The following is a 27,490-nucleotide window of genomic DNA, read 5'->3' as shown; positions in this document are numbered from 1 at the left end:
TCGATCCAATTGGTCCTAGATCAGGCTATAAACCTGGTTCCAGGCTGGTCTTGGATCTGGCTTATCCTGGGTCTGATTGTGCCTGGATCTGACTGTTCCTGGATCTGACTTTGCTCCAGTTGTTCTTCAATCCAATTGGTCCTAGGTCAGGATAAACCTGGTTCCAGGCTGGTCTTAGATCCAGCTTATCCTGGATCTGACTGTTCCTGGATCTGACTGTTCCTGGATCTGACTGTTCCTGGATCTGACTTCACTCCAGTTGTTCTTCAATCCAATTGGCCCTAGATCAGGATAAACCTGGTTCCAGGCTGGTCTTGGATCCAGCTTATCCTGGATCTGACTGTTCCTGCATCTGACTGTTCCTGCATCTGACTGTTCCCGGATCTGACTGTTCCTGCATCTGACTTCACTCCAGTTGTTCTTCAATCCAATTGGCCCTAGATCAGGATAAACCTGGTTCCAGGCTGGTCTTGGATCCAGCTTATCCTGGATCCGACTGTTCCTGGACCTGACTGTTCTTAGGCCCAGCCCACCCTGGACCCGGCTCATTCCCAGACCTGAGCTGGGCCAGATCCAGCGACTGTCTTGTCACCCCCAATTCGGGGACACCTCAAACCTGTGGACACGTGGGGAGGACAAGGAGCCCCCGAAACCCCAACCAACCCCCCCCCCAGCCCCAAAACACCCAGAGGGGTCACAACCAAGTGACGTTTATTGCCGGGGGTGCCACGGGTGACATTAACGGTTGGACTTGGCCACGCGCTCCAGCTCGTCCTTCTTCTTGATGGCGTAAGAGTTGGACGAACCCTGGTGGGGGGGGGCGGCAAGAAATGGGGCAAAATGAGCAAAAAATGGGGCAGGGGGATTAATTGGGAGGGGGGGGGTGATGTCTGTAGAGCGTTAAAGGTGATAATTAAGCCCCCATCTCGTTACCTTGGCGGCGTTAATGAGCTCGTCGGCCAAACACTCGGCGATGGTTTTGATGTTGCGGAAGGCGGCCTCGCGCGCCCCGGTGCACAGCAACCAAATGGCCTGAAACCGCCCCAAAAAAGGCGTCGGGGGCGGGGGGGGTGGAAAAGGGGGGGGTTTTGGGGTGCGACGGAGGGGGGTGAGGGTGTTTTTGGGGGACGCGCACCTGGTTGACGCGGCGCAGCGGGGAGACGTCCACGGCCTGGCGGCGCACGGTGCCGGCGCGGCCGATGCGCGTCGAGTCCTCGCGGGGACCCGAGTTGATGATGGCGTTAACCAGCACCTGCAGGGGGTTCTGGAGGGTGTGGGGGGGCGGGGGGTTAGGATAGAGCCTCCTAGGGGGTCCAGAAAGGGGCCCCAGCACCCAAAATCCCGAGTTCTAAAGCCCAAAACGCCAATGTTCTAGTGCCTAAAACCCCCGAGTTCTAGCGCCAAAAACACCCAAGTTCTAGAGCCCCAAACACCCCAAGTTCTAGAGCCCCAAACACCCCAAGTTCTAGAGCCCCAAACACCCCCAAGTTCTAGAGCCCCAAACACCCTAAGTTCTAGAGCCCCAAACACCCCCAAGTTCTAGAGCCCAGAGAGGGTCCTCAGCGCCCAAAACCCCGAGTTCTAGCATCAAAAACACCCAAGTTCTAGCGTCAAAAACACCCAAGTTCTAGAGCCCCAAACACCCCCAAGTTCTAGAGCCCCAAACACCCCCAAGTTCTAGAGCCCAGAGAGGGTCCCCAGCGCCCAAAACCCCCGAGTTCTAGTGCCCAAAACACCCAAGTTCTAGTGCCCAAAACACCCAAGTTCTAGAGCCCCAAACACCCCCAAGTTCTAGAGCCCCAAACAACCCCAAGTTCTAGAGCCCCAAACACCCCCAAGTTCTAGAGCCCAGAGAGGGTCCCCAGCGCCCAAAACCCCCGAGTTCTAGTGCCCAAAACACCCAAGTTCTAGTGCCCAAAACACCCAAGTTCTAGAGCCCCAAACACCCCCAAGTTCTAGAGCCCCAAACACCCCCAAGTTCTAGAGCCCCAAACACCCCCAAGTTCTAGAGCCCCAAACACCCCCAAGTTCTAGAGCCCAGAGAGGGTCCCCAGCGCCCAAAACCCCCGAGTTCTAGCGCCAAAACCACCCAAGTTCTAGTGCCCAAAACACCCAAGTTCTAGAGCCCCAAACACCCTAAGTTCTAGAGCCCCAAACACCCCCAAGTTCTAGAGCCCAGAGAGGGTCCTCAGCGCCCAAAACCCCCGAGTTCTAGCGCCAAAACCACCCAAGTTCTGGTGCCCAAAACACCCAAGTTCTAGAGCGACAAAAAACCCAAGTTCTAGAGCGACAAAAAAACCAAGTTCTAGAGCTCAAAGAGGGCCCCCAGCGCCCAAAACCCCCGAGTTCTAGCGTCCAAAAACACTCAAGTTCTAGGACAAATAACACCCAAATTCTAGTGCCCCAAACCCCAGGTTCTAGGGCCCAACACCCCAAGTTCTAGAGCCCCAAAACCAACAAGTTCTAGCACCCAACACCCAGCAAGTTGTAGTGGCCCAAACCCCCAAGTTCTAAAGCCCAAAACCCCCCAAGTTCTGGTGCCCAAAAACCAAAGCTCTAGAGCTCAAAAAGGGCCCGCAGCACCCAAAATCCTGAGTTCTAGAGCCCAAAACCCCAATGTTCTAGTGCCCCAAAACATCAAGTTCTAGCACCCCAAAAAGGGGCCCCAGCACCCAAAACCCCAAGTTCTAGCACCCAAAACCTCCAAACACCCAAAAATGCCCCCAAATACTCCAAAACCACCCCTCCAACACCCAAAACCCAACCTGTAGCACCCAAAAACACCCCAAACCACCTCTCAATACCCAAACCCACCGCTCCAACACCCAAAAATGCCCCCAAAGAGGCCAAAACCCCAACACCACCCTTCAACACCCAAAACCATCCCTCCAACACCCAAAACTCAACCTGTAGCACCCAAAAGAGCCTGAAAACGCCTCTCCAACACCCAAAGACACCCTCCAACACCCAACTTGTAGCACCCTAAAACACCCTCTTAACACCCAACACCACCCCTCCAACTCCCAAAACCCAACTTGTAGCACCCAAACCCACCCCAAAACAGCCTCCAACACCCAAACCCACCCTCTTGACACCCAAAACCATCCCTCCAACACCCAAAACTCAATCTGTAGCACCCAAAAGAGCCTGAAAACGCCTCTCCAACACCCAAAGACACCCTCCAACACCCAAAGACACCCTCCAACACCCAAAGACACCCTCCAACACCCAACTTGTAGCACCCTAAAACACCCTCTTAACACCCAACACCACCCCTCCAACACCCGAAACCCAACTTGTAGCACCCAAACCCACCCCAAAACAGCCTCCAACACCCAAACCCACCCTCTTGACACCCAAAACCATCCCTCCAACACCCAAAACTCAACCTGTAGCACCCAAAAGAGCCTGAAAATGCCTCTCCAACACCCAAAGACACCCTCCAACACCCAACTTGTAGCACCCTAAAACACCCTCTTAACACCCAACACCACCCCTCCAACACCCAAAACCCAACTTGTAGCACCCAAACCCACCCCAAAACAGCCTCCAACACCCAAACCCACCCTCTTGACACCCAAACCCGCCCCTCAACACCCAAACCCGCCCCGTGCCGACCTCTCCGGTGAGCAGGTGGATGATCTCGAAGGCGTGTTTGACGATGCGCACGGTCATGAGCTTCTTGCCGTTGTTGCGTCCGTGCATCATCATGGAGTTGGTGAGGCGCTCCACGATGGGGCACTGCGCCTTGCGGAAGCGCTTGGCCGCGTAGCGCCCCGCGCTGTGCGGGAGGTACTTGGCGTACTTCTCCTTCACCGCGATGTAGTCCTGCGGGGGGTGACGTCATTGGGTCGTCAACCAATCAGATTTGGAGGTCATCAGTCAACCAAAAAGCTCTGGAGAGCATTGGCCAACCAGCTTTGAAGATCCTCAGTCAAACAGCGTTGGAGATGATCAACCAACCAATGAGCCTTGAATACCATTGACCAACCAGCCTCGGAGACCATCAGCCAACCAACCAGCCTTGGAGACCATCAGCCAACCAACCAGCCTTGGAGACCATCAGCCAACCAACCAGCCTCGGAGACCATCAGCCAACCAACCAGCCTTGGAGACCATCAGCCAACCAACCAGCCTCGGAGACCATCAGCCAACCAACCAGCCTTGGAGACCATCAGCCAACCAACCAGCCTTGGAGACCATCAGCCAACCAACCAGCCTTGGAGACCATCAGCCAACCAACCAGCCTTGGAGACCATCAGCCAACCAACCAGCCTTGGAGACCATCAGCCAACCAACCAGCCTTGGAGACCATCAGCCAACCAACCAACCAGCCTTGGAGACCATCAGCCAACCAACCAACCAGCCTTGGAGACCATCAGCCAACCAACCAGCCTTGGAGACCATCAGCCAACCAACCAGCCTTGGAGACCATCAGCCAACCAACCAGCCTTGGAGACCATCAGCCAACCAACCAGCCTTGGAGACCATCAGCCAACCAACCAACCAGCCTTGGAGACCATCAGCCAACCAACCAGCTTTGAACACCATTGGCCAACCAGCTCTGAAGATCCCCAACCAACCAGCCTTGAAGACCCACAACCAATCAACCAACCAGCCTTGAAGACCTCAGCCAATCAACCAACCAGCTTTGGAGACCATCAGCCAACCAACCAACCAACCAGCCTTGGAGACCATTGGCCAACCAACCAACCAACCAGCCTTGGAGACCGTTGGCCAACCAACCAACCAGCCTTGGAGACCGTTGGCCAACCAACCAGCCTTGGAGACCGTTGGCCAACCAACCAACCAACCAACCTTGGAGACCATTGGCCAACCAACCAACCTTGGGGACCGTTGGCCAACCAACCAAGCTCGGAGACCGTTGGCCAACCAACCAGCCTTGGAGACCATTGGCCAACCAACCAGCCTCTGAGACCATTGGCCAACCAACCAGCCTTGGAGATGATCAACCAACCAATCAGCTTTGGAGACCATCAGCCAACCAGCTCTGACGATCCTCAACCAACCAACCAGCCTTGAACACCATTGGCCAACCAGCTTTGGAGACCATCAACCAACCAACCAGCCTTGAACACCATTGACCAACCAGCTTTGGAGACCATCAGCCAACCAACCAGCTTTGGAGATCATCAACCAATCAACCAACTGGCCTTGGAGGCCACTGAGTGGCCTTGGGAACATCAAACTCTCCCCAGTGTTCTCCTGGTTCTCCAAAAGCTCAACCTTCTCCACCTTCTCCAGAACCTTCTCCAGAACCTTCTCCAGAACCTTCTCCAGAACCTTCTCCAGAACCTTCTCCAGAACCTTCTCCAGAACCTTCTCCAGAACCTTCTCCAGAACCTTCTCCAGAACCTTCTCCTCAACGTTCTCCTGGTTCTCCAGAACCTCAACCTTCTCCAGAACCTTCTCCTGGTTCTCCAAAAGCTCAACCTTCTCCAGAACCTCCTCAACCTTCTCCAGAACCTTCCCCTGGTTCTCCAGAACCTCGTTCTCCTCCTCAAGCTTCTTCCCAATGTTCTCCTGGTTCTCCAGAACCTCAGCTTTGTCCAGAACCTTCTCGACCTTCTCCAGAACCTCCTCAACCTTCCCTAGAACCTTCTCCTGGTTCTCCAAAAGCTCAACCTTGTCCAGAATCTTCTCAACCTTCTCCAGAACCTTCTCCTAGGTCTCCAGAACCTTCTCCTAGGTCTCCAGAACCTCAACCTTGTCCAGAACCTTCTCCTGGTTCTCCAGAACCTTCTCCAAGTTCTCCAGAACCTTCTCAACCTTCTCCTGGTCCTCCAACCACCCCCCAAACCCCAGAAACCCCCCCAAAACCTCCCCCACCCCACCCCCCAGCCCTCCCCCAACCCAACCTCCCTTTGGGGACCCCCCCGCGCCCCCAAACGACCCCGCCCCCCCTCCAGCGCCACCTGCAGGGAGATGTCGTTGATCTGCACGTCGTCCGTGCTCCACTTCCCAAAGAGTTTGATGTCAGGGGTCTCGGTCACGGCCGGGGCCGTTTCCCAGTCGCTCATGCTGGGAAACCAATGGGAACTGGGGTCAGGGGAGGGGCCCGGACCCCCCAATCGACCCCTGACCCCTCATTAGCGGGGCCTTAATTAACCCACGTTAATTATGAACGCAAAACTACGCGTTTCTGGGTCCCATGGAAGACAAAGGGCATTGAAAGGGCCCCCCCAGTATGAACTGGGAGAGCACTGGGAGACACTGGGAATGAGACCGGGGGGGGCAGGAGGTGCTGGGACCCCCCCAAGACCCCTAATTAGTGGGGCATTAATTAACCCGCGTTAATTATGAACAAAACATTAAGCATTTCGGGGTACCATGGAAGATAAAGGGCATTGGAAGGGTCCCCCCAGTATGAACTGGGAGATACTGGGAATGAAACTGAGGGGGGCAGGAGGCGCTGGGACCTCCCCAAGACCCCCCAGTTAGGGGGGGGCTTAATTAACCCTCATTAATTAACACCACAAAGCGATTAAAGCCCATTCCCAGTTCGAGCTGGGGGCCGTGCGTCGCCCTTTGAAGGGGCAGCGTGGGCCCCACCGCGTGGCCCTTAAAGGGGCAACGTCCCGCCGCGCTTTGGGGGCTCAGACCCCCCCCCAACTCGGTCTGAACCCCCAAATCCCACCCTGGGGTGCCCCCAATTCCTTCCCCACGCCCCCCCCCAACCCCTGACCCCCCCCATTCGCACTTTATCCCCCCCCCCCGCCTTAAGTTCCCCCATCGGGGCTCCCTTAGGGCTGAACCCGCGATTCCCGCCTCAGCGCCCCGCAACCCCCCGGCCCCAAAAGGCCTCAGGACCCCCCCAAAAAGCCTCAGGACCCCCCCAAACCCCCCGCACCCCCCAGTCTGGGCCCCCCCAGCCCCGCCGAACTCACGTGGCGGCGGCAGCGGCGGCTCCGTGAGGAAAAGGGGCCCGAGCGGGGTTTCCCGGCCTCTTATGCAGGGGCGGGAGCTTCCGGCCGCGCATGCGCAGAGCCCCGGCGCGCCGCCGCGCTTCCGCCCTCACCGCCCTCCCGCGGGGCGCCGTGCGCATGCGCACAGGGAAACGCGCCCGCCCGCCGTGCGTCGCGCAAGCCCAGGCGGCGCTGGTGAAGCCGCCGCCGCCATCCCTGTTGAGGGCGCCTGCCCAAACGCCACCGTTTGAGGGGCAGCGCTTTATAGGGCGGGGGAACCGAAGGGCTGGAGGGGACATGGGGGACACAGGGGACACGGGGTGGGATCTCCCGTCCTTCGGGAGGCTTTATAGCGACACAAACCCCCCAACCCCGCGGAGCGCCCAATGGGGCGGCGCGCAGCTTGCGGCGTCACGCGTCGCTAGGCAGAACTCGGGGCAAGGCGAGGCCGCGGGGCGGAGCGGTGGCGCTGCCGCGGGGGCTGACGGGATCGCGGCGGGAGGGGCGGCGCCGCAGCGGGAGGACCGAGCCCTGGGGGGGGGGATTCGGGGGTCCCCGGGGGTCCCGGAGCCGCTTCCAGAATGTTCTTCACGTGCGGCCCCAACGAGGCCATGGTGGTGTCGGGTGAGTGTCCCCGGACGCCTGGGTCCCATCCCCGGACGCCTGGGTCCCATCCCCGGACGCCTGGGTCCCTCCCGAACGCCTGGGTCCCCCCGTCATCCTCCTGGGTCCCATTCTCGGACGCCTGGGTCCCTCCCGGACTCCTGGGTCCCCTCCTGGGTCCCCCCATCAGCCCCTTGTGTCCCATCCCCGAACGCCTGGGTCCCCCCATCATCCTCCTGGGTCCCATCCCCGAACGCCTGGGTCCCCCTGACTGCCGTGTCCCCGCAGGTTTCTGCCGCAGCCCCCCCGTGATGGTGGCGGGGGGCCGGGTGCTGGTGCTCCCGTGTCTGCAGCAGATCCAGCGGTGAGGGGACACCGGGGACACTGGGGGGGACACGGGGGGGGGGGGTGACAGGAGTGTCACGCGTGTCCCCAAACCCCCCAAAACCCCCCCAGGATCTCCCTGAACACGCTGACGCTCAATGTGCGCAGTGAGAAGGTTTACACCCGGCACGGGGTCCCCATCTCGGTCACCGGCATCGCGCAGGTACCCCCAGGGTGTCACTGTCACCCCCACATTGTCACCGTCACCCCCCAAACACCGCCCCCCGCGGCCCTGCGGCTCAGCCCTGAAAACCGTGGCATTGCCCTTTTAAGAAGCGCAGCGCTGGGCCCCACTCGGACACTTAAAAGGGCGATGGCACCGTTTGTGGGGGCGCTCTTAAAAGGGCTTCGCCGTGGTGGGCCCCACTGATTCCCTTAAAAAGGGCTTGGCCGGGTTGGGCGGGGTTAATGTTGGTTATAGGGGGTTCTTAAAAGGGCTTTGCTGTGGTGGGGCCCACCAGCTCTTAAAGGGGCTGCAGGTCAAAACCTGCTGTAGAGATGGGGTGGGGGGGGGGGGGGGGTGTCTTAAAAGGGGCTCGTCGGTGCGGACCCCACCCCTTCTCTTAAAAGGGCATTGCCTCAGACCCCGCTTAAGGGTTTATTATAGCGGGTGGGGTGCGGGAGGGTCTTAAAAGGGCAACGCCGTAGAGCCACACCCTTCTTGTTCTTAAAGGGGCAATGCCGCGGGGTGGGGGGGGGGTGGCGTGGGTGGTCAGGTGACGCGTGGGCGTGGCCGCAGGTGAAGATCCAGGGGCAGAACAAGGAGATGCTGGCGGCCGCGTGCCAGATGTTCCTGGGCAAATCGGAGGCCGAGATCGCCCAGATCGCCCTGGAGACCCTGGAGGGGCATCAGCGCGCCATCATGGCCCACATGACCGTGGAGGTGCCGGAGGCCACGCCCACCCACCCCCATAACCCCGCCCACCAGAAGCCCACACCCCTCTAGGAACCGCCCTGGAAACCCCACCCCCATAAGCTCCACCCCCCATAAGCCCCACCCCTGTGTGCCACATCTCATAAGGCGCAATGTCTATAAGCTCCACCCCCATAAGCCACACCCGCATAAGCTCCACCCCTGGAAACTCCAGCCTCCATAAGCTCCACCCCCACAGCCCCACCCCTTTAAGCTCCACCCCCGCAGCCCCTCCCCTATAAGCTCCACCCCCAAAAGCTCCATCCTAGCAGCCCCGCACCCATAAGCCCCACCCCATAAGCTCCACCCCCATAAGCTCCACCCCCGCAGCCCCACCCCCTTAAGCTCCACCCCCGCAGCCCCTCCCCTATAAGCTCCACCCACATAAGCTCCACCTGCGCAGCCCCACCCCCATAAGCTCCACCCCCGCAGCCCCACCCCTATAAGCTCCACCCCCAGCAGCCCCACCCCTGTAAGCTTCACCCCCATAAGCTCCACCCACCAGGGCCCCCACCCTGTGGAAGCCCCACCCCCAAAGTCTCCTCCCTTTGGCCCCCGTTGGCCCCACCCACTCCCGAGGCCACACCCCTAGGGCCACACCCACCCAAGTCCCACCCCTTTGTGAGGCCACGCCCACCCCTTTGTGAGGCCACGCCCACCGCTTTGTGAGGCCACGCCCTCCCCTTTGTGAGGCCACGCCCACCCCCGTGTCCCACTAGAGCTCCAAGGTCCCCATTGGCCCCAGCTGGACCTTGGTGGCCCCGCCCACCCTGAGGCTCCACCCCTTGGCCCCGCCCCCTCCCGGCAGCCCCGCCCACTCTGGCCCCGCCCCCAGGAGATCTACAAGGACCGGCAGAAGTTCTCGGAGCAGGTGTTCAACGTGGCCTCGTCCGACCTGGTCAACATGGGCATCAGCGTCGTGAGCTACACGCTCAAGGACATCCAGGATGACCAGGTGACAACGGGGACACCGGGGGGCCTGGGGACATTGGGGACAATGGGGGCGTTGGGGACAATGGGGGCATTGGAAGCAATGGGGACATTGGGGACAATGGGGGTGTTGGGGACAATGGGGACATTGGGGACAATGGGGGCGTTGGGAATGATGGGGACAATGGGGGCACTGGGGACAATGGGGACATTGGGAACAATGGGGGCATTTGGGATAATGGGGGCGTTAGGGACAATGGGGGTGTTGGGGACAATGGCATTGGGAACAATGAGGGTATTGGGGACAATGGAGACATTGGGGACAATGGGGGTATTGGGGACAATGGGGGCATTGGGAGCAATGGGGGCATTTGGGATAATGGGGACATTGGGGACAATGGGGGTATTGGGGACAATGGGGGCGTTGGGGACAAGGGGAACATTGGGGACAATGGGGGCGTTGGGGACAAGGGGGACATTGGGGACAATGGGGGCATTGGGGACAATGGGGACATTGGGGACAATGGGGGTGTTGGGGACATTGGGGACAATGGGGGTGTTGGGGACATTGGGGACAATGGGGACAATGGGGGTATTGGGAACAATGGGGACAACGGGGGCATTGGGGACATTGGAGACAATGGGGACATTGGGGACAACGAGGGTATTGGGAACAATGGGGACAATGGGGGCGTTGGGGACAATGGGGGTGTTGGGGACAACGAGGGTATTGGGGACATTGGGGACAATGGGGGTGTTGGGGACATTGGGGGCATTGGGGACATTGGGGACCACCCAGAGCCCTTGGGGACACTCAACACGTCCCAGGACGTCCCCACTTGAAGGTGCCCGATCCCAGGGGTGGTGGTGACTGGGGGGGGTGTCCTTGTCCCCCCGTGTCCCCCGTGTCCCCCGTTGTCCCCAACTGTCCCCACCTGTCCCCAGGACTACCTGCGCTCGCTGGGCAAGGGCCGCACGGCCCAGGTCCAACGCGACGCCCGCGTCGGGGAGGCCGAGGCCAAGAGGGACGCCGGCATCCGCGTGAGCGTCACCGTTGTCACCTTTGTCACCTCCCGCGTCCCCACCGCTCCCCTTGTCCCCCCCATATCCCCTCGTGTCCCCCCCATGTCCCCTGGTGTCCCCTTGTGTCTCCTGTTTCCTCACCGAGGTCCCAATGGCACCGGTGGCCCCTCTGCCCCACGGCGCCGGGTTGTCCCCTTGTGTCCCCACTGTGTCCCTCCCGTGTCCCCTCCTGTCCCCCCTTGTCCCCCCATGTCCCCTTATGTCCCCATGTCCCCTCCTGTCCCCCCTTGTCCCCCCATGTCCCCTTATGTCCCCATGTCCCCTCCTGTCCCCCCTTGTCCCCCCATGTCCCCTTATGTCCCCATGTCCCCTCCTGTTCTCCCTTGTCCCCCCATGTCCCCTTATGTCCCCCCATGTCCCCTTATGTCCCTTTGTCCCCTCCATATCCCTTCATGTCCCCCAATGTCCCCATTCTCCCCATTGTCCCCATTGGACCTGGCGGTGCCCACTACGCCACGATGGGGCAATAATAGAGAACCCAAGGGTTTGGGGACCCACATTTTGGGGTTCTGGGGGCCCCGTGTGTCCCCAAACCGGGCTCAGGAGGTGCCGTGTGACCCGTCCCCGTGTCCCCATGTCCCCATGTCCCCAGTGTCCCCAATGCCCCCATTCTCCCCATTGTCCCCATTGGACCTGGCGGTGCCCACTACGCCACGATGGGGCAATAATAGAGAACCCAGGGGTCTGGGGACCCACATTTTGGGGTTCTGGGGGCCCCGTGTGTCCCCAAAGGGGGGTCGGGGGACGCCCCATGACCCACCCCCATGTCCCCATGTCCCCATTGTCCCCATTGCCCCCATTCTCCCCATTGTCCCCATTGGACCTGGCGGTGCCCGCTACACCACGATGGGGGAATAATAGAGAACCCAGGGGTTTGGGGACCCACATTTTGGGGTTCTGGGGGCCCCGTGTGTCCCCAAAGGGGGGTCGGGGGACGCCCCATGACCCGCCCCCGTGTCCCCGCGTCCCCGTGTCCCCAATGTCCCCGCAGGAGGCCCGTGCCCGCCAGGAGCAGGTGTCGGCGCAGCTGCTGAGCGAGGCCGCCACGGCGCGGGCCCAGCGCGACTTCCAGCTCCAGCAGGCCCAGTTCGACGGCGCCGTCAGCGCCCGCAAGGCCCAGGCCGACCTGGCCTATCAGCTCCAGGTACCGCCCCCCCGGACGCCTGGGTCCCTCCCCGGATGCCTGGGTCCCTCCCCGGACGCCTGGGTCCCTCCTTGGATGCCTGGGTCCCTCCCCGGACGCCTGGGTCCCTCCCCGGACGCCTGGGTCCCTCCTTGGATGCCTGGGTCCCTCCTCGGATGCCTGGGTCCCTCCTCGGATGCCTGGGTCCTTCCCCGGACGCCTGGGTCCCTCCTTGGATGCCTGGGTCCCTCCTCGGATGCCTGGGTCCCTCCTCGGATGCCTGGGTCCTTCCCCGGACGCCTGGGTCCCTCCTCGGATGCCTGGGTCCTTCCCCGGACGCCTGGGTCCCTCCTTGGATGCCTGGGTCCCTCCTTGGATGCCTGGGTCCCTCCCCGGACGCCTGGGTCCCTCCTCGGATGCCTGGGTCCTTCCCCGGACGCCTGGGTCCCTCCTTGGATGCCTGGGTCCCTCCTTGGATGCCTGGGTCCCTCCTCGGATGCCTGGGTCCTTCCCATCTGTGGGGGTGCTGTGGGTGCTCTGGGGGTTCATATGGGTCCCATGGGTGCTCACTGGGTGCTGTGGGTGCTCTGGGGGTTCAGGAGGGCTCTGTGGGTCCCGTGGGTGCTCACTGGGTGCTGTGGGTGCTCTGGGGGTTCAGGAGGGCTCTGTGGGTCCCATGGGTGCTCCATGGGTGCTGTGGGTGCTCTGGGGGTTCAGGAGGGCTCTGTGGGTCCCATGGGTGCTCCATGGGTGCTGTGGGTGCTCTGGGGGTTCAGGAGGGCTCTGTGGGTCCCATGGGTGCTCCATGGGTGCTGTGGGTGCTCTGGGGGTTCAGGAGGGCTCTGTGGGTCCCGTGGGTGCTCTGGGGGTTCCTGTGGGTGCTGAGGGTCCCACGGGCGCTCTGTGGGTGCTCTGGGGGTTCCTGTGGGTGCTGAGGGTTCCATGGGCGCTCTGTGGGTGCTGTGGGGGTTCCTGTGGGTGCTGAGGGTCCCACGGGCGCTCTGTGGGTGCTGTGGGGGTTCCTGTGGGTGCTGTGGGTGCTCCATGGGTGCTGTGGGTGCTCTGGGGGTTCAGGAGGGCTCTGTGGGTCCCGTGGGTGCTCAGTGGGTGCTGTGGGTGCTCTGGGGGTTCAGGAGGGCACTGTGGGTCCTGTGGGTCCCATGGGTGCTCTGGGGGTTCAGGAGGGCTCTGCATGTCCCATGGGTGCTCTGTGGGTGCTGTGGGGGTTCCTGTGGGTGCTGTGGGTGCTCCATGGGTATTGTGGGTGCTCCATGGGTGCTCTGGGTGCTCTGGGGGTTCAGGTGGGCACTGTGGGTCCCATGGGTGCTCACTGGGTGCTGTGGGTGCTCTGGGGGTTCCTGTGGGTGCTGAGGGTCCCACGGGCGCTCTGTGGGTGCTGTGGGGGTTCCTGTGGGTGCTGAGGGTCCCATGGGTGCTCTGGGGGTGCTCTGGGGGTTCCTGTGGGTGCTGAGGGTCCCACGGGCGCTCTGTGGGTGCTCTGGGGGTTCCTGTGGGTGCTGTGGGTGCTCACTGGGTGCTGTGGGTGCTCTAGGGGTTCAGGAGGGCTCTGTGGGTCCCATGGGTGCTCACTGGGTGCTGTGGATGCTCGGGGGGTTCATATGGGTGCTGTGGGTGCTCCATGGGTGCTGTGGGTGTTCCATGGGTGCTCTGGGTGCTCTGCATGTCCCGTGGGTGCTCACTGGGTGCTGTGGGTGCTCTGGGGGTTCAGGAGGGCTCTGTGGGTCCCGTGGGTGCTCACTGGGTGCTGTGGGTGCTCTGGGGGTTCAGGAGGGCTCTGTGGGTCCCGTGGGTGCTCACTGGGTGCTGTGGGTGCTCTGGGGGTTCAGGAGGGCTCTGTGGGTCCTGTGGGTCCCATGGGTGCTCTGGGGGTTCCTGTGGGTGCTGAGGGTTCCATGGGTGCTCTGTGGGTGCTCTGGGGGTTCCTGTGGGTGCTGAGGGTCCCATGGGTGCTGTGGGTGCTCTGGGGGTTCAGGAGGGCTCTGTGGGTCCCATGGGTGCTCACTGGGTGCTGTGGGTGCTCGGGGGGTTCATATGGGTACTGTGGGTGCTCCATGGGTGCTGTGGGTGCTCTGGGGGTTCAGGAGGGCTCTGTGGGTCCCATGGGTGCTCCATGGGTGCTGTGGGTGCTGTGGGGGTTCATGTGGGTGCTGAGGGTCCCACGGGCGCTCTGTGGGTGCTGTGGGGGTTCCTGTGGGTGCTGAGGGTCCCACGGGCGCTCTGTGGGTGCTGTGGGGGTTCCTGTGGGTGCTGTGGGTGCTCCATGGGTGCTGTGGGTGCTCTGGGGGTTCAGGAGGGCTCTGTGGGTCCCATGGGTGCTCACTGGGTGCTGTGGGTGCTCTGGGGGTTCAGGAGGGCTCTGTGGGTCCCATGGGTGCTCTGGGGGTTCAGGAGGGCTCTGCATGTCCCATGGGTGCTCTGTGGGTGCTCTGGGGGTTCCTGTGGGTGCTGTGGGTCCCATGGGCGCTCTGTGGGTGCTCTGGGGGTTCCTGTGGGTGCTGAGGGTTCCATGGGCGCTCTGTGGGTGCTCTGGGGGTTCAGGTGGGTGCTGAGGGTCCCATGGGCGCTCTGTGGGTGCTCTGGGGGTTCAGGTGGGCTCTGCATGTCCCATGGGTGCTCTGGGGGTTCATTGGGTGCTGTGCGTGCTCTGCACGTCCCATGGGTGCTCACTGGGTGCTGTGGGTGCTCTGAGAGTTCAGGTGGGCTCTGCATGTCCCACGGGCGCTCTGTGGGTGCTGTGGGGGTTCCTGTGGGTGCTGAGGGTCCCATGGGTGCTCTGTGGGTGCTGTGGGGGTTCCTGTGGGTGCTGTGGGTTCCATGGGTGCTTTGGGGGTTCCTGTGGGTGCTGAGGGTCCCACGGGCGCTCTGTGGGTGCTGTGGGGGTTCAGGTGGGCTCTGCATGTCCCATGGGTGCTCTGGGGGTTCATTGGGTGCTGTGCGTGCTCTGCACGTCCCATGGGTGCTCACTGGGTGCTGTGGGTGCTCTGAGAGTTCAGGTGGGCTCTGCATGTCCCACGGGCGCTCTGTGGGTGCTGTGGGGGTTCCTGTGGGTGCTGAGGGTCCCACGGGCGCTCTGTGGGTGCTGTGGGGGTTCCTGTGGGTGCTGAGGGTCCCACGGGCGCTCTGTGGGTGCTGTGGGGGTTCCTGTGGGTGCTGTGGGTGCTCCATGGGTGCTGTGGGTGCTCTGGGGGTTCAGGAGGGCTCTGTGGGTCCCATGGGTGCTCACTGGGTGCTGTGGGTGCTCTGGGGGTTCAGGAGGGCTCTGTGGGTCCCGTGGGTGCTCACTGGGTGCTGTGGGTGCTCTGGGGGTTCAGGAGGGCTCTGTGGGTCCCATGGGTGCTCACTGGGTGCTGTGGGTGCTCTGGGGGTTCAGGAGGGCACTGTGGGTCCCATGGGTGCTCTGGGGGTTCAGGAGGGCTCTGCATGTCCCATGGGCGCTCTGTGGGTGCTGTGGGGGTTCCTGTGGGTGCTGTGGGTCCCATGGGTGCTTTGGGGGTTCCTGTGGGTGCTGAGGGTCCCATGGGTGCTCTGTGGGTGCTGTGGGGGTTCCTGTGGGTCCTGTGGGTCCCATGGGTGCTCTGGGGGTTCAGGAGGGCTCTGCATGTCCCATGGGCGCTCTGTGGGTGCTCTGGGGGTTCCTGTGGGTGCTGAGGGTCCCACGGGCGCTCTGTGGGTGCTGTGGGGGTTCAGGTGGGCTCTGCATGTCCCATGGGTGCTCTGGGGGTTCATTGGGTGCTGTGCGTGCTCTGCACGTCCCATGGGTGCTCACTGGGTGCTGTGGGTGCTCTGGGGGTTCAGGAGGGCTCTGTGGGTCCTGTGGGTCCCATGGGTGCTCTGGGGGTTCAGGAGGGCTCTGCATGTCCCATGGGTGCTCTGTGGGTGCTCTGGGGGTTCAGGAGGGCTCTGCATGTCCCATGGGTGCTCTGTGGGTGCTGTGGGGGTTCCTGTGGGTGCTGTGGGTTCCATGGGTGCTTTGGGGGTTCCTGTGGGTGCTGAGGGTCCCACGGGCGCTCTGTGGGTGCTGTGGGGGTTCCTGTGGGTGCTGAGGGTCCCACGGGCACTCTGTGGGTGCTGTGGGGGTTCAGGTGGGCACTGTGTGTCCCGTGGGTGTCACTGGGTGCTGTGGGTGCTCGGGGGGTTCAGGAGGGCACTGTGGGTCCCACGGGCGCTCTGTGGGTGCTGTGGGGGTTCATGTGGGTGCTGAGGGTCCCACGGGCGCTCTGTGGGTGCTGTGGGGGTTCGTGTGGGTGCTGAGGGTCCCACGGGCGCTCTGTGGGTGCTGTGGGGGTTCCTGTGGGTGCTGAGGGTCCCACGGGCGCTCTGTGGGTGCTGTGGGGGTTCCTGTGGGTGCTGAGGGTCCCACGGGCGCTCTGTGGGTGCTGTGGGGGTTCGTGTGGGTGCTGAGGGTCCCATGGGTGCTCTGTGGGTGCTGTGGGGGTTCCTGTGGGTGCTGTGGGTCCCATGGGTGCTCACTGGGTGCTGTGGGTGCTCTGGGGGTTCAGGAGGGCACTGTGGGTCCTGTGGGTCCCATGGGTGCTCTGGGGGTTCAGGAGGGCTCTGCATGTCCCATGGGTGCTCTGTGGGTGCTGTGGGGGTTCCTGTGGGTGCTGTGGGTGCTCACTGGGTGCTGTGGGTGCTCACTGGGTGCTCTGGGTCCTCTGGGGGTTCAGGAGGGCTCTGTGGGTCCCGTGGGTGCTCCATGGGTGCTGTGGGTGCTCTGGGGGTTCAGGAGGGCACTGTGGGTCCTGTGGGTCCCATGGGTGCTCTGGGGGTTCAGGAGGGCTCTGCATGTCCCATGGGTGCTCTGTGGGTGCTCTGGGGGTTCCTGTGGGTGCTGTGGGTCCCATGGGTGCTCTGTGGGTGCTGTGGGGGTTCCTGTGGGTGCTGAGGGTCCCACGGGCGCTCTGTGGGTGCTCTGGGGGTTCCTGTGGGTGCTGAGGGTCCCATGGGTGCTGTGGGTGCTCTGGGGGTTCAGGTGGGCACTGTGTGTCCCGTGGGTGTCACTGGGTGCTGTGGGTGCTCGGGGGGTTCAGGAGGGCACTGTGGGTCCCACGGGCGCTCTGTGGGTGCTGTGGGGGTTCCTGTGGGTGCTGAGGGTCCCACGGGCGCTCTGTGGGTGCTCTGGGGGTTCCTGTGGGTGCTGAGGGTCCCACGGGCGCTCTGTGGGTGCTCTGGGGGTTCCCGTGGGTGCTGAGGTCTCTCCGGGCGCCGTGGCAGGCGGCGCGCACCCGTCAGGCCATCGCGGCGCAGCGGGCGCAGGTGGCGCTGGTGGAGCGGGCGCAGCGGGCGCAGCTGCAGGAGCACGAGGTCGGGCGGCGCGAGCGGGAGCTCGAGGCCACCGTGCGCAAACCCGCCGAGGCCGAGCGCTACCGGCTCGAGCGATTGGCCGAGGCACGGCGGTGAGCCCCGCCCCCTCCCCAGCAAGCCCCGCCCCCTCCCCAACGAACCACGCCTACCCCCGGGTGGTGGATCCCACCCGCTGGTTTGTGTGGAGGTGTTGCCCCTTTAAGAGAAACCGCGCTGCTTCGTAACAAGCCACACCCACCAGAGGTGGGCCCCAGCCTTTGGGCGAAGCCTTTGCCCCTTTAAGAGGAGCACCGCACCTTTATAATAAGCCATGCCCGCTATAGGGGCCCCCCCACCCCTTGTGTAAAGCCGTTGCCCTTTTAAGAGGAGCCACATTCCTTAATAACAAGCCACACCCCCTAGAGGTGGGCCCCACCGTTTGGGCAAAACCTTTGCCCCTTTAAGAGCAGCCCCGCCCCTTTATGACAAGCTATGCTTCCTATGGGGGGGGGGGGCCTCATTCCTTGTGTAAAGCCGTTGCCCTTTTAAGAGGAGCCACACCCCTCCATTGCTAGGCCCCACCCCTTGCGTGAAGCTGTTACCTGTTTAAGAGAAGCCACGCCCCTTTAAAGAGGCATTTTAGCCCCGTTTGGTGCTGCCCCTTTAAGGGGAGCGTTGCCCTTTTAAGGCACACCTGTCCATCTTCTATCAAGCCACGCCCCCAGTAGACGGTCTCCGCCCCTTGCGGAAGCCCCGCCCCGTTTAAGGGGCCATTTGCTGCATGGGGTGGACCCCACCATACTGAAGGCATAGCCCTTTTAATGAAAACCACCCCTTTAAGTGGGAACCCTGCCCCCCGAGGCTCCGCCCTCTCTAAGCCCCGCCCTCCCTAAGTCCCGCCCCTCTAAGCTCCACCCATCTAAGCCCCACCCCTTCTAAGCCCCGCCCCCTCCGCAGGGCGCAGCTGATGATGGAGGCGGAGGCGGAGGCTGAAGCCATGAAGGTGAGAATGGGGGACCCAGGTGTCCGGGAGGGGACCCAGGCGTCCGGGAGGGGACCCAGGCGTCCAGGTGACCTGGCTGGGGGGGGTGACATGTGACATGTGCCCCCATGTCCCCTGTGTCCCCAATGTCCCCATTGGACCTGGCGGTGCCCACTACGCCACGATGGGGCAATAATAGAGAACCCAGGGGTTTGGGGACCCACATTTTGGGGTTCTGGGGACCCCGTGTGTCCCCAAACCGGGGTCAGGGGACCCCCCATGACCCACCCCCATGTCCCCATGTCCCCATTACCCCCATTCTCCCCAATGTCCCCATTGTCCCCATTGGACCTGGCGGTGCCAACTACGCCACGATGGGGCAATAATAGAGAACCCAAGGGTTTGGGGACCCACATTTTGGGGTTCTGGGGACCACGTGTGTCCCCAAACCGGGGTCGGGGGACCCCCCATGACCCGCCCCCATGTCCCCATGTCCCCAATATCCCTATTGTCCCCATTCTCCCCATTGTCCCCATTGGACCTGGCGGTGCCCACTACGCCACGATGGGGCAATAATGGAGAACCCAAGGGTTTGGGGACCCACATTTTGGGGTTCTGGGGGCCCCGTGTGTCCCCAAACGGGGGTCGGGGGACGCCCCATGACCCACCCCCATGTCCCCATTGTCCCCATTGTCCCCGATGTCCCCAATGCCCCCAATGTCCCCATTGTCCCCATTGGACCTGGCGGTGCCCACTACGCCACGATGGGGCAATAATAGAGAACCCAGGGGTTTGGGGACCCACATTTTGGGGTTCTGGGGGCCCCGTGTGTCCCCAAACGGGGGTCGGGGGACGCCCCATGACCCGCCCCCGTGTCCCCATGTCCCCATTACCCCCATTCTCCCCATTGTCCCCATTGTCCCCATTGGACCTGGCGGTGCCCACTACGCCACGATGGGGCAATAATGGAGAACCCAAGGGTTTGGGGACCCACATTTTGGGGTTCTGGGGGCCCCGTGTGTCCCCAAACCGGGGTCAGGGGATGCCCCATGACCCATCCCCGTGTCCCCATGTCCCCATTACCCCCATTCTCCCCATTGTCCCCATTGGACCTGGCGGTGCCCACTACGCCACGATGGGGCAATAATAGAGAACCCAGGGGTTTGGGGACCCACATTTTGGGGTTCTGGGGGCCCCGTGTGTCCCCAAACCGGGGTCGGGGGACGCCCCATGACCCACCCCCGTGTCCCCATGTCCCCAATATCCCCATTGTCCTCAATGCCCCCATTGTCCCCAATATCTCCATTGGACCTGGCGGTGCCCACTACGCCACGATGGGGCAATAATAGAGAACCCAAGGGTTTGGGGACCCACATTTTGGGGTTCTGGGGGCCCCGTGTGTCCCCAAACCGGGGTCGGGGGACCCCCCATGACCCGCCCCCATGTCCCCATGTCCCCATTACCCCCAATGCCCCCATATCCCCATTGTCCCCATTGGACCTGGCGGTGCCCACTGCGCCACGATGGGGCAATAATGGAGAACCCAAGGGTTTGGGGACCCACATTTTGGGGTTCTGGGGGCCCCGTGTGTCCCCAAAGGGGCGTCGGGGGACCCCCCATGACCCACCCCCGTGTCCCCATGTCCCCAATATCCCCATTGTCCTCAATGCCCCCATTGTCCCCAATATCTCCATTGGACCTGGCGGTGCCCACTACGCCACGATGGGGCAATAATGGAGAACCCAAGGGTTTGGGGACCCACATTTTGGGGTTCTGGGGACCCCGTGTGTCCCCAAACCGGGGTCGGGGGACCCCCCATGACCCACCCCCATGTCCCCATGTCCCCATTACCCCCATTCTCCCCATTGTCCCCATTGTCCCCATTGGACCTGGCGGTGCCCACTACGCCACGATGGGGCAATAATGGAGAACCCAAGGGTTTGGGGACCCACATTTTGGGGTTCTGGGGACCCCGTGTGTCCCCAAACCGGGGTCAGGGGACCCCCCATGACCCACCCCCATGTCCCCATGTCCCCATTACCCCCATTCTCCCCAATGTCCCCATTGTCCCCATTGGACCTGGCGGTGCCAACTACGCCACGATGGGGCAATAATAGAGAACCCAAGGGTTTGGGGACCCACATTTTGGGGTTCTGGGGACCACGTGTGTCCCCAAACCGGGGTCGGGGGACCCCCCATGACCCGCCCCCGTGTCCCCATGTCCCCATTACCCCCATTCTCCCCATTGTCCCCATTGTCCCCATTGGACCTGGCGGTGCCCACTACGCCACGATGGGGCAATAATGGAGAACCCAAGGGTTTGGGGACCCACATTTTGGGGTTCTGGGGACCCCGTGTGTCCCCAAACCGGGGTCGGGGGATGCCCCATGACCCATCCCCATGTCCCCATGTCCCCAATGTCCCCAATGCCCCCATTGCCCCATTGTCCCCATTGGACCTGGCGGTGCCCACTACGCCACGATGGGGCAATAATAGAGAACCCAAGGGTTTGGGGACCCACATTTTGGGGTTCTGGGGGCCCCGTGTGTCCCCAAACTGGGGTCAGGGGACCCCCCATGACCCACCCCCGTGTCCCCATGTCCCCATGTCCCCAGGTGACGGGGTTGGCCCGCGCGGAGGCCCTGGCCCGGCGCTCGGAGGCCGAAGCGGCGCAGGCGGCCGCCAAAGCCGAGGCCTTCGCCGGGTACCCCGAGGCCGCCGTGGTGGAGCTGGTGCTGCAGCGCCTGCCGCAGGTTTGGGCCCAATTCCGGCGCTTTTGGGGCCGCCGGGGCTGCTTTTGGGGCGTTTCGGGGCGCGCTGTGCGGGTTGGGTTACGGGGAATTGGGGGCGTTGTGTGGGGGGAATTTGGGGTGTTCTGGGCTGCCCAGGGGGGTTTGGGGGTAACTTGGAGTCTCCGTTGGGTGGTTTGGGGGAATTTGGGGGGTTTTGGGGGGTATGTGGGGGTGAAATTTGGGGGGAAATGGGCGGGGTTTGGGGCATTCTGGGCGGGCTTGGTGGTGAAAAATGGGCGTTTTGGGGGCGGAATTGGCTGTTTTTGGGGCTTTTTGGGCCATTTTTGGGGTGGAATTGGCTGTTTCTGGGGCGTTTTGGGTCGTTTTGGGGGCAGAATTGGCCGTTTCTGGGGCGTTTTGGGCCGTTTTTGGGGTAGTTTTGGCCATTTTTGGGGATTTGGGGCCATTTTTGGGGTGGAAATGGCCATTTTTGGGGGCTTTTGGGGCCATTTTTGGGGTGGAATTGGCCATTTCTGGGGCGTTTCGGGCCATTTTTTGGGTGCAAATGACCATTTCTTGGGCGTTTTGGGTCAGTTTGGGGTGGAAAAGGCTCTTTCTGGGGCATTTTGGGCCTTTTTTGGGGCAGAAATGGCCCTTTTTGGGGTCTTTTTGGGGTGGAAACGTCCGTTTCTGGGGCTTTTTGTGTGTGGAAATTGGTGGGTTTGGACCATTTTTTGGGTGGAAATGGCCATTTTTGGGGGTGTTTTGGGCCATTTTTTGGGTGAAAATGACCATTTTTGGGGTGTTTTGGACCATTTTGGGGTGAAAATGGCCATTTTCTGGGTGTTTTGGGCCATTTTTTGGGTGAAAACGGCCATTTCTGGGGTGTTTTGGGCAATTTTGGGGGTGGAAACGACCGTTTCTGGGGCATTTTTGGCCATTTTGGGGGCAAAAAGTGACCGTTTTTGGGGTGAAAAAGACCATTTTTGGGGCGAAAATGACCATTTTTGGGGCGAAAAAGGCCATTTTTGGGGCGAAAAAGGCCGTTTTTGGGATGAAAATGACGTTTTTTGGGCCGGAACGCCCGTTTGCAGGTGGCGGAGGCGGTGGCGCAGCCGCTGCTGGGGGCGCGGCGCGTGACGCTCGTGGGCGCCGCCGCCGGGCCCGTGGGGGTCGCCCGGATCCCCTCCGAGATCCTGGACGTGGTTTCGCGCCTGCCCGGGGCCATCGAGGCCGTCGCTGGGGTCACGGTGACACCGGTGGGGCCGCCCGGACGCCTGGGTCCCTGCTGGGGCACGCCTGGGTTCCTTCTGGGGCACTCCTGGGTCCCTTCTGGGGCACGCCTGGGTCCCTTCTGGGGCACTCCTGGGTTCCTTCTGGGGCACTCCTGGGTCCCTTCTGGGGCGCTCCTGGGTCCCTTCTGGGGCGCTCCTGGGTCCCTTCTGGGGCACGCCTGGGTTCCTTCTGGGGCACTCCTGGGTCCCTTCTGGGGCACGCCTGGGTCCCCTTTTGGCGTGGGGGTTGGAGAGTGGGGCCACCCGGACGCCTGGGTCCCTTTTTGGGGCACTCCTGGGTCCCTTCTGGGGCACTCCTGGGTCCCTTCTGGGGCACTCCTGGGTCCCTTTTTGGGTTGGGGGGGTGGAGAGTGGGGCCACCCGGACGCCTGGGTCCCTTCTGGGGCACTCCTGGGTCCCTTTTTGGGGTGGGGGGGGGAGAGTGGGGCCACCCGGACGCCTGGGTCCCTTTTTGGGGCACGCCTGGGTTCCTTCTGGGGCACTCCTGGGTTCCTTCTGGGGCACGCCTGGGTCCCCTTTTGGGGTGGGGGGGGGGAGAGTGGGGCCACCCGGACGCCTGGGTCCCTTTTTGGGGCACGCCTGGGTTCCTTCTGGGGCACTCCTGGGTTCCTTCTGGGGCACTCCTGGGTCCCTTTTTGGGGTGGGGGGGGGAGAGTGGGGCCACCCGGACGCCTGGGTCCCTTCTGGGGCACTCCTGGGTCCCTTCTGGGGCACGCCTGGGTCCCTTCTGGGGCACGCCTGGGTCCCTTTTTGGGGTGGGGGGGGGGGGAGTGGGGCCACCCGGACGCCTGGGTCCCTTCTGGGGCACTCCTGGGTCCCTTCTGGGGCACTCCTGGGTCCCTTCTGGGGCACTCCTGGGTCCCTTTTTGGGTTGGGGGGGGGGAGAGTGGGGCCACCCGGACGCCTGGGTCCCTTCTGGGGCACTCCTGGGTTCCTTCTGGGGCACTCCTGGGTCCCTTCTGGGGCGCTCCTGGGTCCCTTCTGGGGCACGCCTGGGTTCCTTCTGGGGCACGCCTGGGTCCCTTCTGGGGCACTCCTGGGTCCCTTCTGGGGCACGCCTGGGTCCCTTCTGGGGCACGCCTGGGTCCCCTTTTGGGGTGGGGGTGGGGGGAGAGTGGGGCCACCCGGACGCCTGGGTCCCCTTTAGGGGCACTCCTGGGTCCTTTTTTGGGGGTCCCAGGATGCCTGTGTCCCCTTTAGGGGCACTCCTGGGTCCCTTTGGGGGTGTCTGGGTCCCATAGGAGGGTGCTGGGGACACCTGGGTTTCTTTGGGGACACCTGGGTCCCCTTTAGGGGCACTCCTGGGTCCCTTTAGGGGCACTCCTGGGTCCCTTTGGGGGTGTCTGGGTCCCATAGGAGGGTGCTGGGGACACCTGGGTTTCTTTGGGGACACCTGGGTCCCCTTTAGGGGCACTCCTGGGTCCCTTTAGGGGCACTCCTGGGTCCCTTTGGGGGTGTCTGGGTCCCATAGGAGGGTGCTGGGGACACCTGGGTTTCTTTGGGGACACCTGGGTCCCCTTTAGGGGCACTCCTGGGTCCCTTTAGGGGCACTCCTGGGTCCCTTTGGGGGTGTCTGGGTCCCATAGGAGGGTGCTGGGGACACCTGGGTTTCTTTGGGGACACCTGGGTCCCCTTCAGGGGCACTCCTGGGTCCCTTTGGGGGTGTCTGGGTCCCATAGGAGGGTGCTGGGGACACCTGGGTCCTTGGTGGGGACACCCGGACGCCTGGGTCCCTTTCTCAATGCCCTCTTTGTCCCCACAGGCCACCCAGAAGAAGCCGGAGTGTCCGGCCTGAGCACCGCGTCCCCAAAGTGCCACCGCGTCCCCAAAGTGCCACCGCGTCCCCAAAGTGCCACCAAACCCCCGGTCCGTGTCCCCTCAATGTCACTGAACCCCCCCCACCCAGCACCCCCTGGTGTCCCCAAAGTGCCACCACTCCCCTATCCCCGTGTCCCCACACGTGTCACTTTGTCCCCAGCTCATTAAAGCTGCTGCGTCTGCACGGGGCACTCCTGGGTCCCCTGGGGCACTCCTGGGTCCGCTGGGGCACTCCTGGGTCCCCCTGGGGCACTCCTGGGTCCGCTGGGGCACTCCTGGGTCCCCCGCGGGGTGGGGGCGGCAGACACGGCGACAACGACGGGGGAGCCAAAGGGGACGTGGGGACGCTCGAGGGGACACAGGGAGGGGACATGGGGACACTCAAGGGGACCCAGGACAGAAGGGACCCCAAGACACCCCCACTGTCACCCCAAAAACCCCCCAAGGAGACCCCAGAACCCCCCTATTTTTTAACCTTTATTTCAATGGCAGCATCACAAACCACTTGGGGGGGGCCCTCCCGGACGCCTGGGTCCCTTCCCGGACGCCTGGGTCCCTTCCCGGACGCCTGGGTCCCTTCCCGGACGCCTGGGTCCTTCCCGGACGCCTGGGTCCTTCCCGGACGCCTGGGTCCCCTCCTCCCCTCATGGTGGGGAAGGGGTCACAGCAGCTTTTATTGCCCCCCCCCCCCATACATTCCACCTCCTTCCTGGCTCCCTCCCCGGACGCCTGGGTCCCCCGGACGCCTGGGTCCCCTCCCGGACGCCTGGGTCCCCTCCCGGACGCCTGGGTCCCTCCCGGACGCCTGGGTCCCTCAGTCGCGCTGCGGCCGCAGCTTCATCTCAGTGAAGGGGATGGAGAAGTCGAAGCCTTTCCAGGGGAACCAATTGATGCCCTGGGGGGACATCAGCCCCTATAGCCCCCTATAGATACCCTATAGCCCCCTATAGATACCCTATAGCCCCCTATAGGTACCCTACAGACCCCTATAGACCCCCTATAGGTGGCCGAGCTCCCCACCCCTCTCACTCCTATAGGGTCCCCCCCAAACCGTGCAGAGCAGACCTGAGGTGCCCCTATAGGGTCCCCATCCCCTATAGGGGTGCACACGCACCCCCCCCCACCCCCCCCGTGTCCCCCTGTGTCCCCCCCTGTGTCCCCATCATGTCCCCAATGTCCCCCCATGTCCCCCCCTGTGTCCCCCCGTGTACCCCCCTGTGTCCCCCCATGTCCCCCCGTGTCCCCCCCCATGTCCCCCCCGTGTCACCCCACGTCCCCCCCATGTCCCCCCCCATCTCCCCCCCGTGTCCCCCTGTGTCCCCCCCCATGTCCCCCCTGTGTCCCCATCATGTCCCCCATGTCCCCCCCGTGTCACCCCCGTGTACCCCCCCTGTGTCCCCCTGTGTCCCCCCATGTCCCCTCATGTCCCCCTGTGTCCCCTCATGTCCCCTCATGTCCCCATGTCCCCCCTCGTGTCCTCATCATGTCCCCCATGTCCCCCCCTGTGTCACCCCCGTGTACCCCCGTGTCCCCCCATGTCCCCCCATGTCCCCCCCTGTGTCACCCCACGTCCCCCCCATGTCCCCCCCCATCTCCCCCCCGTGTCCCCCCATGTCCCCCCGTGTCCCCTCATGTCCCCGTGTCCCCCCCATGTCCCCCCCTGTGTCCCCCTGTGTCCCCCCATGTCCCCCCCATGTCCCCCCCTGTGTCCCCGTGTCCCCCCATGTCCCCTCATGTCCCCCTGTGTCCCCATGTCCCCCCCTGTGTCCCCTCATGTCCCCCATGTCCCCCCCATGTCCCCCCTGTGTCACCCCATGTCCCCCCCCATCTCCCCCCCGTGTCCCCCCATGTCCCCCTGTGTCACCCCCGTGTCCCCATCATGTCTCCCATGTCCCCCCGTGTCCCCCCCTGTGTCACCCCACGTCCCCCCCATGTCCCCCCCCATCTTCCCCCCGTGTCCCCCCATGTCCCCCCATGTCCCCTCATGTCCCCCTGTGTCACCCCCGTGTCCCCATCATGTCCCCCATGTCCCCCCGTGTCCCCCCCCATGTCCCCCCCGTGTCCCCCCGTGTCCCCCATGGTGTCCCCAATGTCCCCAATGTCCCCGTGTCCCCACCTGGTGCAGCCGGGGGGTCCCGTAGAGCCCGTTCAGGTTGGCGTAGTGGCCGTTGTGTCCCCCATGGCCCCCACCCACCCCCCCCACCCATCCCCCCCGTGTCCCCCATGGTGTCCCCAATGTCCCCAATGTCCCCGATGTCCCCAATGTCCCCACCTGGTGCAGCCGGGGGGTCCCGTAGAGCCCGTTCAGGTTGGCGTAGTGGCAGTTGTGTCCCCCATGTCCCCCACCCACCCCCCCCACCCATCCCCCCCGTGTCCCCCATGGTGTCCCCGATGTCCCCAATGTCCCCAATGTCCCCACCTGGTGCAGCCGGGGGGTCCCGTAGAGCCCGTTCAGGTTGGCGTAGTGGCCGTTGTGTCCCCCATGTCCCCCACCCATCCCCCCCACCCATCCCCCCCATGTCCCCCCATGGTGTCCCCGATGTCCCCAATGTCCCCAATGTCCCCAATGTCCCCACCTGGTGCAGCCGGGGGGTCCCGTAGAGCCCGTTCAGGTTGGCGTAGTGGCAGTTGTGGTACCACCAGGCTCCGGCGTAGGAAACCGCGCAGGGGCGGGGGCGCCCCCGGGGGTCCCGGTCCCGCGTGGAGAAGGGGCTGCCCGCGTGGTACGACAGCGCGTCCCCTGCAGGGGGCGCTCTCAGCAAACGGAGCCCCGGGCACCCCCACAGCGACCCCCACAGGGACCCCCACAGACACCCCCAGACACCCCACAGGGACCCCCATAGGAACCCCCACAGGGACCCCCAGAGACCCCCCCAGAGACCCCTACAGGGACCCCCAGAGACCCCACAGGGACCCCCAGAGACCCCCCCAGAGACCCCACAGGGACCCCCAGAGACCCCAGAGAGACCCCCCAGAGACCCCCACAAGGAACCCCCATAGGGACCCCCCAGAGACCCCATAGGGACCCCCAGACACCCCCCCCCCCACCAGAGACCCCCACAGGAACCCCCATAGGGACCCCCCAGGGCCCCCACTCCAGACCCAGGGGACCCCCCAATGCCCCCCAAAGGCCCCCCTATGCTTCCCCAAGACCCCCCAAGCCCACCCCAAACCTCAACTCAGGACCCCCAAACCCCCCCCAGGACCCCCCAGGGACCCCACTCCTGACCCAGGGGACCCCCAGGACCCCCCCCATGGTTCCCCCAAGACCCCCCAGCCCACTCCAAGCCCCAACTCAGGACCCCCAAACCCCCCCAGGGACCCCATTCATGACCCAAAGGGCCCCCAGAGGACCCCCCAGGGCCCCCCAAGGCCCCCCAAGCCCACCCCAAACCTC

The 27,490-nt window shown here is 63.5% G+C and overlaps 3 protein-coding genes across 3 annotated transcripts in view; 1 reads left to right on the top strand and 2 right to left on the bottom strand.

The window, feature by feature from the left end:
• Positions 1-694: 694 nt before the first annotated feature.
• On the bottom strand, positions 695-7,010 carry RPS5 (ribosomal protein S5). The gene is made up of 6 exons (XM_065862251.2): positions 6,909-7,010; positions 5,937-6,042; positions 3,619-3,828; positions 1,136-1,264; positions 934-1,032; positions 695-807 (listed from the first exon to the last, which is right to left on the bottom strand). Exons 1-6 carry the CDS (start codon positions 6,998-7,000, stop codon positions 739-741), a joined length of 705 nt encoding a protein of 234 aa, XP_065718323.2. The 5' UTR covers positions 7,001-7,010; the 3' UTR covers positions 695-738.
• A 406-nt stretch (positions 7,011-7,416) lies between these two features.
• FLOT1 (flotillin 1) lies at positions 7,417-24,277 on the top strand. The gene is made up of 12 exons (XM_065862252.2): positions 7,417-7,550; positions 7,818-7,893; positions 7,986-8,076; positions 8,653-8,796; positions 9,662-9,781; positions 10,702-10,797; positions 11,831-11,983; positions 17,198-17,379; positions 18,224-18,269; positions 20,864-21,001; positions 22,075-22,239; positions 24,038-24,277. Exons 1-12 carry the CDS (start codon positions 7,508-7,510, stop codon positions 24,068-24,070), a joined length of 1,287 nt encoding a protein of 428 aa, XP_065718324.1. The 5' UTR covers positions 7,417-7,507; the 3' UTR covers positions 24,071-24,277.
• A 280-nt stretch (positions 24,278-24,557) lies between these two features.
• LOC136114417 (tenascin-X-like) overlaps positions 24,558-27,490 on the bottom strand; it is a 37,588-nt gene continuing 34,655 nt past the window's right edge. The window contains 2 exon segments of the mRNA XM_071801024.1: positions 24,558-24,988; positions 26,670-26,833. Coding sequence (XP_071657125.1) covers positions 24,908-24,988; positions 26,670-26,833 — 245 coding nt within the window. The 3' untranslated portion in view covers positions 24,558-24,907.

The sequence above is a fragment of the Patagioenas fasciata genome, chromosome 34 (assembly GCF_037038585.1).
Source record: "Patagioenas fasciata isolate bPatFas1 chromosome 34, bPatFas1.hap1, whole genome shotgun sequence".
Lineage (NCBI taxonomy): Eukaryota > Metazoa > Chordata > Aves > Columbiformes > Columbidae > Patagioenas > Patagioenas fasciata.
This window is presented reverse-complemented; position numbering and strand designations above follow the sequence as displayed.

Excerpts from the sequence above, each read along its gene's own strand:
- RPS5 (XM_065862251.2), bottom strand. The coding sequence starts at position 7,000 with ATGCGCGGCCGGAAGCTCCCGCCCCTGCATAAGAGGCCGGGAAACCCC. Across the intron at positions 1,033-1,135 it reads CGCTGCGCCGCGTCAACCAG|GCCATTTGGTTGCTGTGCAC; the intron begins GTGCGCGTCCCC and ends GGGCGGTTTCAG. Across the intron at positions 808-933 it reads AGCTCATTAACGCCGCCAAG|GGTTCGTCCAACTCTTACGC; the intron begins GTAACGAGATGG and ends CCCCCCCACCAG.
- FLOT1 (XM_065862252.2), top strand. The coding sequence starts at position 7,508 with ATGTTCTTCACGTGCGGCCCCAACGAGGCCATGGTGGTGTCGG. Across the intron at positions 8,797-9,661 it reads TGGCCCACATGACCGTGGAG|GAGATCTACAAGGACCGGCA; the intron begins GTGCCGGAGGCC and ends CCCCGCCCCCAG. Across the intron at positions 17,380-18,223 it reads CGATTGGCCGAGGCACGGCG|GGCGCAGCTGATGATGGAGG; the intron begins GTGAGCCCCGCC and ends CCCCCTCCGCAG.